Genomic DNA, 17,259 nt, shown 5'->3' with positions numbered 1-17,259 from the left:
TGGGCCAAACGTAGCCCAACAGAGTGGCACTGCCACCCATCACTCTGAGCCGTGAAACACACACACAATGTCAGATTCTGGCTGGAGTTTTGGTGCATGGATTGGGCTCTTTCCCTGCCCTGCGCTCCACCAGCCACAGAACTGACTGCTGCCCAGTCAACACCACCCGAACAATCAAATCAGATGAGCTGAATATTTAATCCTATTAAAAACATGATGTTTGCTTGAACTTTTGGGTGAATCCAAATCCAAAAATCAAAATCCCCAACCAGCTGGTAAGGGGAAGGCATGGTGGCAGACCAAGGTTACCCACACCCTGGCGAGGCTGGGAATCCCCAGCTTTCTGCAGTCAGCTAATGCAGCAGAGAGCTCCTGCTATCAAGGCAAAGGGAGAGCCCTGGGCTCCTGCTTGAGGAGTACATCAGGCCATCACTAAGTTTGGGAGCTGCTCCCATCGAGCTGTGCTCAGCAGAGGTGCCAGGCACAGAGAGCCAAGTGCCCAAGCACACTCACCCTGACAGACCCCATGCAGGAAGAAAATACACACCCATAGCTTGGAGCACATGCTACAACACATATTCATTTTGGACTCACAGAAAATGAAACCATTTAAATTACAGAGAATCCCACAGCAATGTTCTAATGACCACTTCTCCCAGCTAGAGCTGAAGCACCCTGGGTTAGAAGAAGCCTTTGCCTAGGATAAACAAAACCTTTCCAACAAATCCCTCCTTCCAGAGCTGGACAACTCCTTGGACCACACAAAGCTCTCCAGCTATACAAAGGACATTTCAAGGTTTCAGCAAACCCACAAGGCTGGGCAGGCCCCACCTGGACCTGGGGTTGATGCCACCTTCCCATGTGTGGCTCAAGCCCAGCTCAAAGGTGTGAGCAGCCCTCTCACCACCACAGCAAACTCTGCAGCCATGCCAAGGGCAGCAGTTGCTCCCTGCAATGAAACACCTCTGCACCAGATCTGAAATGGAGCAACAGTGACGCTCATACCTACATGCCCGTATTTCTCCAATAAAAGAGTGCTTCAAAACAGCACAGCTAAGGGATTCATCGGTTTCTGATTTTTGTAGCAACAGGGGGCCCCTTTCATTAGACAATATTGTTCCAGCTACACCAAGCAGCTCCAGACGCTGAGTATAAAGCATGCAGAGTGCTCCTACGATGCGTCTGATCACGCAAGAGGACACTCCAAGTGCTACATCCTGTGTCACATACCAGATACTCCTTGGAGAGAAGAACAAAAAATAAAACCCTTCTCCTAAACTACACGCTCTTCACAAACAACAAAAGCAGAAAGCATACAGCTCGTTAAAGATCACCATAAAGATTACTTGGGGGAAAAAAAATAAATAAATAAAAGACATTTGTTCCATTTGCAGATGGTTTATATTTAAAGAGAAGTGAGGGTTACCAATAAAACTCTACCCTTTGCTCATTCCTGAGAGATGCTGCTCACCCTGCATCCCTACCAACTGACCCAGCAGCGGTGGGGAGTCATTCCCACCACAACCTGCCCCCAAACCCCACACGCCAGGGAAGGGAAAGCAGCAGGGGAACGGAGGCTGCAAATTTCAACGACCCAACCGAAAGCTGCTACTTCGCAGAATTTCCATCTATAAAACTGGGGAGAGGATTTTAACTTCTGAAATAACAAAACCCCATCATCCCTCAGGGCGCCGAGGGAGCCTTACCTCATAGCCCAGGCGTGCTGCCCGCTGCAGCAGCGTCTCCCCCGCGTTCTTGTTGACGATTAGGCGCCGCGCCTCGGGTGGCATCGGCCGGCTCGGGGTGGTCTCCTGAGGGGGGCTGGCGATGGGCAGTGGCGTGGCCTGGGGGACAGGGAGCAGTGAGGGTGTCTGTGGCAGGCGCTCGTATGGCTTCTGTTCATAGGGCTTGGCTGGCGAGGAGTCGCAGTCTGAAGTAGGCTCCGGTCGCTTCCTGACTTTCCTCGTTACCGTTACCTGTCAAAACCATTACGGTGAGGGGTTTTTTATCTTTGTTTCCACAGTACAGCGATGGGATTGTATTTTGTCAGCAAGCAATTACACTTTCCTACTTGTACTTAATCTTTTAAGTAAGAAGACCCGCTACAGCTTTTAAACACAAAATGCTTCACCCCTGCAACAGTGCCTTCAACTAAGGTTAAGAAAAGCAAACACAAAATGTGCAAAGCATCCACAGACAAATCTGAACGCAATCCCCGCTACCCTGCATGCACGACAGCACGTTAGTTTTAAGCAAGCTGGCTCTGCCTTCTCAGAGGCCGGTGGACAATTAAGTCTAAATAAAGATACCTTATCTTCAGCATTTTCGATATCTGTGGTGTCATCCCCTGTCAGAGATGACCTCCTTCTCCTCTCCTGCAGTGCCAAGTGTTTTGTTTTACACTGACGTTTCCCTGATGGCTTCTCACACTCGCTGTATTTCGGCAGCAGAGATGCATGTTGGAAATCCTCCTCTTCGTCTGTGTACAACCCATCTGTCTTCCGGCTTTCTTTAATTTTCTGCTGTTTGGCAGCCAACCTCGAGGCTGGAGTACAGCTTGGCTGAGCCTGCCTTTTGCTGTTTGCATTGGTGGATGAAAGGCTCTTCATGTGCGGAGACACCGGGAATACGGGCAAGCCTAAATGGGAAGGAAAGGCATTACACATCGCATGGTGCGTTAAAAGGAAAATGCATTGCTAGCACTTAACACAAGCTCCTCGACTGCTTAAGAGATCTACAATTACATTTTCAAATCATTAATATTTTAAGCGTTCCACATCCAAACTGTAAATAGCACCTCACCCGTCGATGCTACGCTAACGCTAATCGGGCTCTAATAAAAACCCCTGAATGAAATGCCCCGTGCAGGTGCTGGGCAGTGCTGGGGCTGTAGGGATGTGTGCCAGGCCAGCTTGGCAGTGCCACAGATCAGCCACCACGGGCAGAGCAGAACTGCTGCAGCACCGCCCCGCCGGGGGAAAAACTCGCCTCCTTACCTGGGACTACCTGATCTGAAAGGGAACCAACTCCTCCAGCAGCCTGAGCCCAGCCCAGCTCCTCTCACAGGGGTGTAAGGGCAGACACAGGGATGGGGAGAAGAGGGGACAGGAAAAAAGGTGGGAGCATGGGTCAAGTATTAATGGGACAGCACAGGTGGGAACACTGAGCTTGGCCCCAGGATGCCCGTAAGAGAGGGAACATCTCCTCGGCAGCATTTTGACTTCAAAAACAAGCCAGAAGAAGAAAGACTACTCAAGGAGCTGTCCCTACAGAAGCTGTGTGCAAGCTCTCTATCAGAAAGCACAGGGATTTTGCAGGAAAACCAATCAGATGATTTCTTTCCCCAATAACTCCATCCAGAAGTGAGTTTTTCTGGGATGTTAGGGCAGTAAGGCCAGCGTTTGGCTGCCTGTGACAGGATACTGGCAGGGCTGGCTTTTCTCTAGGGGTTAGCTCCAACAAGCTGGATCCCACAATGTGGGCCACATGCAAAAAGCATGGTTAGCTTTGGGGTTTCTTTCAGAGTGCAAGCAGGTTTACAACAAAACAAGGACAGGAAAGTTGACTTTTTACAGTCTGAATTTCCCTTGGGAAGAGAATTGAGGTGACCTCAGAACCAACTCCTCTGCAGAAAAATTAAAGGTTGCTGGAAAGGAAGGGACACTTCAGCCAAACAATACCACACCACTGAGAGAAGGTGTGGAAACAGCCCTGAGAACTTGAAACAGGCTCCTTTGCTCCGAGAAAGTCTCAGAAGTGATGCTACTTTCAGAACAGAAGAAGTGACAGGAGCAAATAAACAGGTACTCAGAGGAGAGAGACCCTTTCTTAAAGAGATTCAGGTCTGGATCCAGTCAGTGAAAAAGAAGATAAAATCTAGAATCCTCTTGGTGGGCAGTTTCACACTCCAGTCTTCCTTTAAATAGATCTGTGAAAGCAACTCACAGAAGGCTTTCTAGATTAAGGATGAAAACAGAAATCCCTCAGTTCTTTTGAGCCACTTTCTAGAAAAAGACGCATACCACGGCTTGCCAAGCAGATGTCAGGGAATTTATGGGACACATGATGTGCAGATTGTTCAGCAAAAATCATCTAAGTTTTTCAGGCTTTGCAACACTGAAGGAAGGCACCTAGTCGTAGGCTGAGCCTATGGATAAAAGGCTGACTTTCCAACTCTGTAGATAGCACAAAGTAAGGAGTGTTTAATTCTCTTGTTCCCAACTAACCTAATTGACTGGCACGTGAAAAGCCCAATTCCAATACAGAAGTACCATCATTACCTACTTAATCACTTACTAAAATAAAAAAGATGGAAAAGATGGAAAGCAGCAGTGAGGAGCTCTGGTGAGCGCAAACGGAACAAACTGCTGCATGCAGAAAAACTGCAATAGAATGAAAAACTCACAGGTCTGGAGAAGGACAGAAACACTGAAAGGATGGAGAAGGGAAAAAAAAAACCCCACAGGAAGCTTATCTCAAAGAACTGCAGGCTTTCCCATGCAGAGATGCCAAGGCATTGAAAGCAGAAGTTTAATCACCACAAAAAACGTGTACTCCTGCAAACTCCACGTCAACTCTGTGCTTCACTTTGACCCTCCACAGTGGTGATAGCAAGCACCAGGCTAAATGTGCTCCAGAGCTAAGAGATGGAGAGTAGCTATGCTATGCCCAGGAGCTTCAGGATCAATAACATTGCAAGAGGCCAGCACTACACAGGAAAAGCCAACCATCAGCCTAAGAAATGCAAGACAACACGGGCAGAGAAGCAGCAAGTGATTAATCCTGCAATCCCACCCCATCTTCCTGACCACGCGAAGGGAGAAGAAAAACAAGAGTGAGCAGGAATATACCTAAATATCCACGGGGAAAAAAAAAGAAAACCCAAACCAAAAACCCCAAAAAACTCAGGCCTCTGACTGATGTGGGTTGTGGCAAGTCTGACTCAGAGCAGGACCTGTCTCCCTTTCCCGCAGGAGCGAGCTGCCGAGAGGTCCGTGCGGAAAAGCAGCTGCTGCCGCGTCACCTGAATGCTCTCTTGTTCAGCTCCCACCCCGGCAGCTGCCTCCTCCTGCCTGCCAAGCCCGCGGCTGCCACGCTGCTAGAGCCCCAGGCAGCTCCGAGGGGCTGGCACGGGCTTCCCGGTGGGCGAGATCCTCCTGGCTGCTCTCCCCAGGGCTTTTGTTTCTGCGCTGCTCGGGCTTTCTCCTCGGCTGCGGCTCCCCAGGGGAGCGTCAGAAGAGCTGGCACTGCACTGCCAGCAGCTCGGGGTTGTTGCTCAGCTGGGACCCCAGCAGAGACCGTGCCTTCTGCCTTGGTCACAGGGCTGGGCAAGCAGCCTGATACCCCAAGGCTGCAGTATTCCCCTGCTCATGGACCTGCTGCACTCCAGAGACCCAGCACAGCGTCACTTTGCAAGCAGGATCACAGAATCATGACATGGTTTGGGTTGGAAGGGAGATCCATTGGAAGATCATCCAGTTCTAACCCCTCTGCCATGGGCAGGGACATCTTCCACTAGACCAGGTTACTCAGAGTCCCATCCAACCTGGCCTTGAACACTTCCAGAGATGAGGCAGCCACAATTTTTCTGTGCAGCCTGTTCCAGTGCCTCACCACTCTCACAGTCAAGAATTCCTTCCTAAAAACCTAATCTAAACCTACCCTCTGTCAACTTAAATCCATTACCACTTGTCCTATCACTATATGCCCTTGTCAAAAGTCCCTCTCCAGCTCTCTTACAGCCCTCTTTAGGTACTGAAAGGCACTATAAGGTCTCCCTAGAGCCTTCTCTTTTCCAGGCTGTACAACCCCAACCCCCTCATCCTGTCTTCACAGCAGAGGTGATCCAGCTCCAGCAGGTCCACATCTCTCCCATGCTGAGGGACCAACAACTGGACACAGCACTGCAGGTGGGGTCTCACAGGAGCAGAGCAGAGAGACAGAATCACTTCCCTCAACCTGCTGCCCACACTGCTTTGGATGAACACAACTGGGGTAACAAGCCCAGAAGTCAGAATGCTCCATGTTCCCAGAGATTTGCAGGAAGGAGTGGCAAATCATCCTGCTGTTAGACTAAAGTTTCAGAGGCACAGAGGCAGCCCTCAAAGTCCTGCTACAGCCTGCTCCTTGGGATACAACCAACTTCCCAGCAGCAGAGACTACCACATCTGCAGGCACTGCTTGAGCACAGGGAACAGCTGTTCCCAGCCCCAAATTAAAAAAAAAAAAAAAACGCTGCAAGTGGCAGTGTATATTCTCATATTGACAGTATCTGCTTGCTTAAGAAAAGTTTGAGGACTAGTCCTGAGCAAGACAGACAAGCTGGAAGTCTCCATCCCCATGAGACTGCCACACAGAGGATGCTCTGTCACAGAATGGGGAAAAATGTCCTCATCCCAGTCAACTTAGAACAAGATTCAAAAGTTTACACTTCAACAGGGCTGGAGGAGCATCACAAAATTCTCTGAATGATATATCCAGTGTCTCTGCACAATGAATGGTGAGGTGCAATTTAGTTGAGTTCATGGTTTTACAGCAGCTTCCAAACCCAAGAGGTTTTTCATAGGCACAGGGCAACTGAACCTGAATGCCTTTGGGAATGGTGCATAAATTGGGAGCCACCACTTCTTCTTTCCCGAGGTCATGAGCCTGTCACTGCCACAGGAGGCATTGCAGGGGAAAGTGAGAGCATCCTTACACAATACAGCTCCTTGTTAGTGACCCTTGTTTAATCTCTACAAGGTATCTCTCTCTGAAAGTACAAAGGGGGCAGGTGATGGGCAGGGGTGTTTGAGCCAATACCATGCTCGCCAAGGCAGCACATCAAGCAAGGAAATAAGAGTCAAAGCTCCTTTTAAACCAAGTTTTGATCTCCTGCTCCACAAGTCCTTTTGGAGAACCTTCCCCATCAATAAGCATCAAAGTTTGGGGGTTTCTGCCCTCAGGTAATCCTACCAAGGAGAAGGACAGATGAGGAACTTTAGGACCGAAGGGAAGTTGACACTTTTGCCTGTGACTGTTTCAGAGGCACTACCCAGGAAAATCCTCACTGGTGCAGGATGATCAGGACTCAGCCCATTCCATGGCGTGGGACAAGAGGATCCACTCTCCTCACACTTGTCTTTCAAGGGAATCTCAGCTAAACTACAGGTTAGGCTAGCTGGAATGTGAATGTCCTCCAGTTAATGAAGTTCCCAGGTTTGTGAAGGAGGAAGGATCCAAATGCCGTACAGAGAGCTCCTGCTCCCAGAAACTGTCTTTCCTCAAAAGCAAGCTGAGGGCTTGGAGAGGTAAGAGCAGGAGAAGACAAAGAAAAGGGGATTGGCCCTGTGGACTGCGTGATTCCATTGCCCATCAGTTCTCCAGCCAAGCTACAGCAGCAAAATGTTGCAGGGAAGGAGAAAAGCATCAGAGCAGAAAATGTGCCCAGGGGCTGAGGACAGAGAGGACAGGAGAGCAACCTGTCCATCCCAGCGAAAATTCGGCAAATTGTATCCACAGGCTCTCCTCCAGGACAGGAAATGGATAGAAATGGAAGGGAAGATGGGGAAAAGGAGGAAGTGGAGTGAGGGTGAGCCAGAAACAAGTCAAGGGAAGTTGATATGCTTTAAGGAAGTGATCCCCTAGGAGAGAGCTCCTAGAAGACCTCTGCCAAGGGGCCAGGAAATGGGGTGACACAGCTTACAAGAGATGCTCAGGACAAACCATCCTTGTCAGCAGAAGGATGAGCTTTGCTCTTGAGCATTTGGCCTGGGAAATGCAGGGGAAGCCAGCAGTGCCGAGGGTGCTGGAGGTGTTGGGTTCCCAAGATCAAGAGCTGCTACAGCTGTGCTGATGGTGTTTCAGAAGCTCACAGCCCCTCAAATCCTACATGTGGTTAAACACCCTCACACCAGCTAGCAGCCTGTCTGCTCCCTCCCTCACCCAGAAGCATGCCTGCACGTTATGCCCCCCCAGCTCTCCTCCAGAGACATAAACTTCATCTTCACATCATCTACGAAAATATTTAAAGCCAAAACACACACGCACACACACACACAAACACATAGTTACACACACATACACAAACATTTTCTTGTCTGACAAGTATCAGCTACAGTGCAATTCTTAAAGAGGAGGTGTCAGTCCTTATACAAATGGACATCTACAGAAATATATATATAATTAAAAAAAAAGAAAAAAGAAAGAAAGAAAAGAAAGCTCTCGACAATTCCTTAACATCGGTGGCAGCATGCGTCACTGTAAATGCTAAAGCCAGCTGGTTTCCCTAGTAGTCTCTGCATACCTTGTTCATTGTCACTTGTTTTGAGGGACTCTTCAGACCAACTTCTATTGCTTTTGGCCTCTGACCTTTTCTTGGTGTGCCTTTCTTCTGTGAAGTCTTTGACCTTTGCAGTGGCCTCTGGCTGAACAGCCTCAGCTAAATCTTTCCTGCTTTGCCGGCCCAACTTGCCGGACGGGGATCTCTCTGGTGACACCTGCTGCTCCCATAGTTCCCTAAGATGCTGCAGGTGACGCTGCTTTTTGGGATGGAGCCCTGTTAATTCAATGCACACCTTCAGGTTGGTCACCTCATTACAATTGGGCTCTTCTAAGTGGTTAGAGGAATTGTTTGTCATTTCCCTCTCAGGCCAGTCATCTAATGGAAAAATAACTAAAAATTAATCAAAAAGCCCCCTCAACTTAAAACAAAAGCTACATTTCACTTTCGGGGCATATAGTCTCAGCTTTACCAGCACACTACGCATTTTAAAGGTTCGCTCATTAAGGGTTACATGCACTACAGTAACTTGCACTGCTGTGGCTACAGTGTCCAATGACTAGTGCTTTATCCTTACATACCAAGTTTTTTTATATATACATATATATATACACATATATATACATACATATATATACATATATATAATTTAAAGTGAAATGACAGTGCTCACATTAGTAACTAGCAAGTTCAAAAATGGAAACACATTAAGCCAAAGGGACGTTCCTTTCACAAGACATTCCTTGAGAGAGACCAAAGCAAAATGCTGTCTTACCTTTGGAGTTCTTCTTCTTTTTTGCTTTTGATACAACTTCGTCCTGCAGTTCATCCACAAAGCTCTCATTTTGGCTGCCATCATTTTGCACTCTCTCACCAGAGTGTTTACGCTTCCTGTCCAGACGTGGACATGAATGTTGGCCAATATCTTCTGTTGGCTGGTCTTCTGCCTTTTCATATACAGAATGTCTCTCTAAATAACATTTCTCATTTGAGAGATCTTTTTCCTCTGGAGTTTCAAGAAAGTGACCTCGGTTGTTTTCTGTACTACTAAAGTTACCTAAAAATAAAAAACAAACAAACACCACAAGACCTAATAAATACAACACAATTCATTGTGAGAAGGCTTTGCTCTCTGATCTCTTCAATGTCATCTCCATCATGACTTATGGCTCATGAGGCATGCAAATAAACACAAAACTGTACTTGGGAACAAGTCTCCTCTGGCCAGCCTAAGGCAGCAGTTTTCTCAACAGCTAAGCACAAAGCCCCCAAAAGCACACAATTCTGTGTTGTTTTTACATTAATTTAAGAAGCACAATATTCACAATACTTGTATCCATAGAAACATCACAATATGCTTTTTTAAATAAAGAAACATCTTTAGATACTGGAAGCACAAACACTTTTCAGAAAGCAACCTCAGTCCCCTAAACCATGGCAAGTAACAATCGAATTCAAAAATACCTTCTGGTGACAACCTAATATTACTCGTCCCTTAATTCCAAATCTTTCACTAACTTCTCCCATCGAATTGCAGAGTCTGACTTAAGAGCATTCATCCCTTCTTCTGGAGATATAAATGGGATACAGAACATGCACACACGGACACAGAAATATCACTAAGAATAGCTGTGATATTTTGCAAAAAGCACTACTTGAATCCAAGGTTAAAAAAAGGTTTCCTCACTTCAAGTAACCAGCCAGTCACTGTACCTCACATGATCTCTGTCACCTCCTTTTAAAACAGACCTCACTTTTTTCAAGGAGTATTTCCAGCAACAGCAAGAGGGTGAGTTCTGAAAAAGCTTACGAGAAACTAGTCTGACAAATTAGCCACAAAAACACCCATGCTGCCTCGCCACCACTAACTTCAGCTTCCCTCCAATACTGTTTGCCCAAATCCAGAGACAGCCTAAGCAATTTTAAATGGATGCTTGATTTAAAATTACACTTAATCACCATCTTGAATAATGTTATTTTCTTGGGTTTAACTGAACTAGCAAAGGCAAGGTTAGGCAGAGATGCAGTACAGACTGCAGCACAGATAATCAGCTTCCCATTTACAATTTTCACAAACAAGTTGGACTTCCCACGTGTTTTAGCCCTCCTGACCGACCAATACTCCACACCTCTGCTGTTTGGCAGACTATATGTTCCATCCTACTTCCCTATGGCTCACTGTCCCTTTTCCTCCTTGCCCTTCCTCATTCTTGCCCTTCCTCCTTCTCCCACTTCCCTTCCTGCAAACACATCTGCTGGTTTCCTACCTGGACTCCTGACAGCTCTGCTGCCCTTTCCTCCCACAGATCCTCCCTCCCCTTACTCAGTCTCTTGCCCTGTCCAGCCTGGCCTTCAGCTTCTGCTCTTCCCCCTTATCAGGGCTGACACTGCTCCCCTGCAGCCTCTTCTCCCCTCCTGTCCCCTCCAAGACCCATCACTGGCAGCCTCTGGATGCAGCCCAGCTCTATCCCACCTTATCTTGACAGCACCTTCCTACAACTCTGCCAATCCCTTCTGGGTTCATGACGGTCCTTGAAATACCTGTTGTCAGCAATGGAAGGCTGGGGGGTGGTGAGAGGCAATCTCCCTGATGAGATTTCTCTTCACCACAACTTGGAAATGGCTCCAAGTAACACCAAGGGCTCTGGAGATGTTTGCGGGCACCAGAACACACCCCAGCATAATTTTTACGCTGCTTGGGAAGCTGCCTGCAGGGCTGCTTATAAAACAGCACAAGATACTGGCCAAGAAAAATCAAAACAAAAGCTGACTTTCTGCAGGCGAGCGGGACGCTCAGGCTGTTCCGCTGCTTGGCGATGCTCCTCTCCACAAGGCCGTCTGGCCAACACATGCTCCCTCCAAGACTTTAAAATGCACTTTGTCACACTTCTTCCAGCCAACAACGCTGAAATGTTCCAGAGAACAGGTATCTCAGCTTACTGTGACCTCTAAATCGCAGTGTTCCCCCAAGATCAGAATGAATCTGGCAGCACCCTGTGCTCACACATCTGGCGTGAAGACACCGCCCCACAGCTGTACCCTATAACCACACCAAAAGCACCAGCAGTCCTGCTGCACACAGCACAAAAGCAGCTGGCCCAGCCACGTTTTAAGTATCACTATAGAAATAAATCCTTCTATCAGATTTCATTTTACATTTTTAATACAATCTGCCGTTTTCCTCCTTTCATAAGGAAACGTTATACTTCTGTGGTCAGTTTTCCTGAAGGGATCAGGTAAGGGCACTCTCAGCCACACTCCTGCTGTTTTAGAGCCTTCTCGTCTCCAGCAGCACCAACAGCTACACGCCATGGTTCATGCTGAGAGTCACTACATCGGGATAGCTTTCCTGCTCCTAACACTGTCTGGCCTGAGAAAAGGCAGGCACATCCTGACCAATTCCCAGAGAAGCTCTTGCAGGGTCAGAGGAAGTAGCAGGGTGTAGAGCAGGGGGGGGTGATGGTCTTAATCTTTACAGCTTGCAGGAAACAGCAAGCTAATTCCAGCCTGCCACCACCGAAAGCGACCTGCTGCAGATTAATTCCTACTCTATCTGCAAGAGGACTTGGCACGGGGACGCTGAGCGAGTGCCGTTCGCTCAGACCGTGCTGAAAAATAAAGAGAGGAGAGACCTCGCTAACAGCTTGTCACTGTCAGCATTCCTCCGGGGCTCCACATGCTGGGAAGAACAGCACACACCTACTGAGGTTCATCCAAAAAGCCCTCGCTGCCAGCAGCTCCGCGACACCTTGGCCTCTGCTCCGCGGTCACATCCGAGAGGGACCCTCAGGGGACCAGAGCCACATCTATCTCCGCGGCTGCCGAGCCAGAAATCCCTCTCAAGGACCACCCGCTGCACACGCGGCTCTGCAATCCATCCCGCTCGATGCCGCTAAAACCATTAGGGAAGCGGCATCTCCGCACGCTAATCCCGGTTGTGTAATCAGCCAGCACCAGCGCGGGAGCAGCCCCGGCACGGCCGGGGAGCCGCGGGACGCGTCCTTGCTGTGTGCTCCGGCGCTCCCGCCTCTCCCCCAGCCGGATTTGCAGCGCCAAAGAACAAAGGTCAGGCACTGCTCGGGACACGGCACAGCCCACGGGCTGTCAGGCTCTCCTCGCTGCCTGCACGGACACGCCGCAAGCCCGGAGGTTTTTCCCCTCGGCAGAGCTGCGGCTGCCTCACGGAGCGCAGGCTCTATTAATATTTTACCACTGGATTCCACTCTGTCCTCAAACTGTTTTGCAAGCAACCGGGATCAGACGCGATGTCTCCCCAAATTAAGATATAAATGTCAACATGAGGCACGGCAACATAAGCATAACGTGTGTGCCCAACAAGGATGAGGAGAATTTATCTGCTTTTGTTCCCACCACCCCCCTCCCGTGCCATGTATCTACAACATCCTTTTCTCTGCCTGAGGAAGAAAACAACAACAAAATACTTGGGAGTTTTCGTATCATCATTATTCAAACAGTGACGAGGTAGCCAGAAACACAGGATAAATGCTGAGTTCTCATAGCAACACACCTCTATGAGTAAGGAGATTAAACTCTTAAACATGTTCCTTCCTCAAGCCTCCGGTATTTGCCAGTCTCACACCAGCTGTGACAACCAGCACCAGCAACTCAAACCATTTCTCACTGTCCTACGAGACTAGAAACTAGGAAGAATTAAGAAGATGCTTCTTCACATCTGCTTTCTGACTGAAGCAATATCTTTTTAGTGCACGGGTTACAATCTCATGAGAAACAGTTACACACACGCCCAAACACGCTACCCAAAAAAAACTTTCATTTTTCCATCTTCCTGTTGCTGTCAACTGCTTGAGACCAGGCCCTCCCATGCGATGCAAACAAGGAAACACATCTTAGTGTTTAAGCTGCAGATTCTTATGTTCAAATAACATGGCAGCTAAAAACAGCCTTTCCCCTTCCCTGGAGCAACCTCTCATTGCACTCACTTATGCAAGGCACCCTTTATTCATCCAAGAACGGTAATGACTATCCAAATGCTAAAACTCAGTATTCAGCATAGAGATCTCAACAACACTAAGAAATTCCCTAAGACATCCTCAGAATTCAATTCTGAGTATCCCATGGGGCAGAAGGAACCCAGTTGATTTCACTTTTCCCTCCAAGTACCTCTGCCTGGGAGCTTCCTGCATTTGTTTCATTCTGTCCAAGCCTACCACACTGCACAAACAAGCGACCACCACCTTCAGTGCACAGATTTTTTATTTTTTCCCCTTTTCTTTTGCACTATGTCCTGCGGCAGGCAGGTAATAACTGACCAGGGCAAAGGACATGTTTACTGCCTCCATCTTTCATTTGTTCCAGTGTACACACAGCCCAGCAAGAAAAAAGAAAAGCAAGGGATCACCATGCAGAGGGACACTGGCACCTCACTACGATGCTAAGATCAATTGAGCAATGTGTTTTGGCACCTTACGCCATTTACCTTCACACATACCAATTGCCTCAACTTTTTCCTCATGACCTCATGCCTTAATATCAGACTTTTAACATATTGGGGTAATTTTGCCCAGCTAAGGCTTAAACAGGCAGTGTCTTCCATCCTAGAACACAAAATAAACAGGTAAAGTCACGCTCCCCAATCAAAAAATTCTACAGCTAGTAGAATTTATTCAATCTTTCACACTTGGGTATGATTTTCAAAACCTCTGGAAGAGCTTTGTTGCGAACCGACATGCGATCATCACATGCCCGTATTGATGCGTGTGGCCGTGCCAATAGCTTAAATCACTTGATCTCTGAACAATCCTATGACTCATGACATATGCATCCCATAATTTATCATGTTTGTGCTATGAAAATGCACTGGAGCAGCATTGCCTCAGCAACATTTACAAGTCACCTTGGCAACAAAGCAGCTTTGCGGCTGCTCTCAGATGCCCGGTCTCAGATGCCCAGCAAAACCTAAACGAGATGGGAAAGGACTAAAGCACTTCTACTTTACTGCTTGGCTTTAATTGCTCATTAATTAACTAACGTGGCTACCTGCCTTAAATCGGGCCTTTAAAAAAAAGAAAAAGGCAAAAAGAAAAAGCTAGACGAAACAAAAGCGCACCTCTTTTACCCTTCTCCAGAAGGCACGATGAAGCTTAAGAAGGCTCCCAGTACAGCAAAGCCATGCACTGCCAAGTCAGAGGAAAAGTTTAAGGCACCGGATATTGCTTCCAAAAAAGTCTACACACGTGCAATACAGCCAGGAACATCAGCCAGTCCCAGGACAAACTAAAAAAAAAAGCAGTTTCCATCCCATCAGATGCCCATGTAAGCATCACCTGCCTGTGTTATTTAGGCTTTTGTTGCACGGGTAGGTTTAGAGGAGCCAAGGGGGCAGGCAGCTGCCAGGACCCGATCGGCTGTGGTGCTCCATGCCAAGCACGGCTGCCGAGGCGGCAGCGGGGGAGCCCTGGGAGCTGGCTGCCTGCCACAATCACAGCTTTGGATGCAGTTTCCTCCTTCCCCGCTGACACCAGGCAGGTGAAGCGCCGGCTGTGGGGGCAGAACAGCTCACTGGTTTCACTCCTAAGCTCCCTCCTCGCACAGGTAAAAGGCACAGCCGTTTCCCTTTCAGCTAGCACCAGACAAACACGAAACAAGGGGAAACAACTTCTCAAGCGGCGAGATCGCTTGCAGGAGGCAGAAAGGAAACTGAAAGAGACTGCAAGCCATCAGCTCATTCCAGTTCAGGAGCTTTAAAGCCAAACGCACCGACAGTGTGGTCAGAAATTGAAGGCAAAGGGAAGACAAGAGATAAGCAGCCCTGGCTCTCACCGAAGGGGGAAGGGAAGGCAGAGCTCATCACCCCTGTGCCAGTCGCTCGGTGAGAGATGCATTAAGGCTGCTGGTGGCTCAAGCCCCAACAGAGAGCCCAAGCCACCACAGTAGAGGCATTCAAGAGGTGAGAAATTCAGCTTCCTGATTTATCAGCTGCTATCCCGAGGGGCAGGAGGTGAACCACCACGATAAAAAACTTTTACTGAGACCTGAATCTGTACCGGTAAGTATTTGCTGCTGCCCAGGCGGGCGCACAAAAAAAGGAGTTCCCTCAGCAGAACAGATCCGTGCTTTTAGGAGTTTAGACATTTGGCCAAACTCTGAAATAGCCTGTTAAGTCAGAGCTAATTAGCAGGGGAGAGGAATGAACTAACATAAGACTGAACATACTTTCCCCGCTTCCAACAGTTATTTAACAGTCTCAAACACATTTTAGCCAGCAGATTCAAGTGCCAGAGATCTCACTAAATGGTGAATTTACAGACAAACCGTATCATCAGCCTTTTGCAAGGATGGGGGGGAGGGGTTTCAGCATACAATCATGCTCTAACACTCATCCTCTCCACAGCCTCCTGCTGCCTCTCCCCAAGCAGCCCCATGTCCCTGAGCAAGCCTGCCTTCCCTTCCTCTGTTAATACCCCTGAGCCCTTCCCTCAACTCCACAGCCCCTCATCCCCCTCTTTGCTGAACCCTCTCTGCAGCCAGAACAAGCCAGCAGGACTGCTGCTGCCACTGTTCTTCCAGCTTTCCAGCACACCCAAGCTGGAATTCAACAGAGGACATCACCAGGGCATCCCAAGTCCTCTGCGGAGCAAGGAAGGCTGTGATGGGGAGAGCTGGGGCAGCAGCCTGCCCAGCATTCAGCTTTAGCACAGGAACAGCAAAGGCAGCTGTGCCTTCCTCCCCACAGCTGCCTCAATATAGCTTGGGGAAGGAAAAGGCTGCTCAGCCTCCAGAGGCTCTGCCTGACCCTCCCCACGCTGGTACCCTCTGCACTTCCACAATTAGAACTTTCCCTTGCTATTTTGCCAGGCCAGTTTTTGTTGAGGCTGTTATTTCAGCGATAGCATTACCACAGTAACTTGATTTAGATGAGTAACCGAGCAAGTACGATTGACCAGCATGCTCTCTGCCAAAAGCATTAACCAAAGACCAGAACAATAATTCAAAGTTATTAAATTGCCTGAACAAAATTTTCTACTAGCCCTACTCATGAATCTCCACCTACAGAAGAGCACACTTAACCACCGAGTTACAGTGCACACACTCACACAGACACAGACACACACACACAGTCTGCAGTGCACTTCCTCTTGTTTTGCAATGTTTTCTGCATGGATTTTTTTTTCTGAGTTGTTCAAAACAAAGTAGCAGCAGAAGGAACTGATCCTTTCCTTAAATACATAGGTAAAAAAAAAAAAAAAAACTGTGGAAACTGACAGAAGCCATATGCTTACCAAGAGTGTGAACAAAGAAGTAGTGATCTTTCTTGCATACAGTAAAAAATCCCCTAATATAATTTATTTAAGTTTAACTTATTTTTAGGACATTGCATTTTCCATAGTCCTCTGACACCCTGCCACAGCCTAGAAGGAACTGCCAGCCCCACAGGGAATTTTCACAGACTCTTCCTGCAAGAACCTGTGCCTCATGCACCTCCCCAGCCACTGCAGCAGAAGTCACCCAGGCAAAGTAGCTTCTTACCATTTGGAGTTGTTACTGCCAGCTTTTATGGATAAGCCAGCCTGGCAGATCACATCCTTTCCCACTTCCCATCAACTCTTCTGTCCTCCATCCTTGCTTTGCCTGAAAGCTGCAAAACTGGCATATCCCAGTGCTACTGCAGCTCCAGGAAGCTGAACTCCTTCTCGCTTTCCTCTATTTCCCCATCTCCCTTCTGTATTTAAAATATAACTTGGACTTTTGCTTTCACTAGCTGATGTAGTACCCCAGCAGTTAAAAGGAGGATCTCTCTAAGGCAGTAACTCAATGACAGACAGTTAACTATCTCCTGAAAAGCAGTACAATGGCAACCAGAAACTTGCAAACCCCAAAACAAGCACAGAGGGTACCAGCCGTGGCAACCCAGCACCTGCAGAGGATGAGGCCAATGACTTTCACCAGCCACACGGTGAGAACACGAAGATTTGCTTGCTTTGCTGCAAGCTGCCATGGCACACAGACACATACACGCT

The 17,259-nt window shown here is 48.1% G+C and overlaps 1 protein-coding gene across 10 annotated transcripts in view; it reads right to left on the bottom strand.

Moving 5' to 3' along the window:
- The window catches only part of BCOR (BCL6 corepressor), an 81,945-nt gene that overhangs the window by 15,047 nt on the left and 49,639 nt on the right, over nucleotides 1-17,259 (bottom strand). For 7 of the 10 annotated variants that reach the window (XM_085049024.1, XM_085049032.1, XM_085049008.1 and 4 more), the window contains 4 exons: nucleotides 9,036-9,317; nucleotides 8,285-8,638; nucleotides 2,310-2,638; nucleotides 1,707-1,976 (listed from right to left, as the gene is read on the bottom strand). In XM_085049024.1, coding sequence (XP_084905150.1) covers nucleotides 1,707-1,976; nucleotides 2,310-2,638; nucleotides 8,285-8,638; nucleotides 9,036-9,317 — 1,235 coding nt within the window. The remainder of the gene's footprint in view (nucleotides 1-1,706; nucleotides 1,977-2,309; nucleotides 2,639-8,284; nucleotides 8,639-9,035; nucleotides 9,318-17,259) is intronic. The other 3 variants (XM_085049059.1, XM_085049068.1, XM_085049077.1) reach the window with 2 other exon arrangements.

Source organism: Lichenostomus cassidix, chromosome 1, assembly GCF_008360975.1.
Source record: "Lichenostomus cassidix isolate B80296 chromosome 1, HeHo_3.0, whole genome shotgun sequence".
Classification (NCBI taxonomy): Eukaryota; Metazoa; Chordata; class Aves; order Passeriformes; family Meliphagidae; genus Lichenostomus; species Lichenostomus cassidix.
This window is presented reverse-complemented; position numbering and strand designations above follow the sequence as displayed.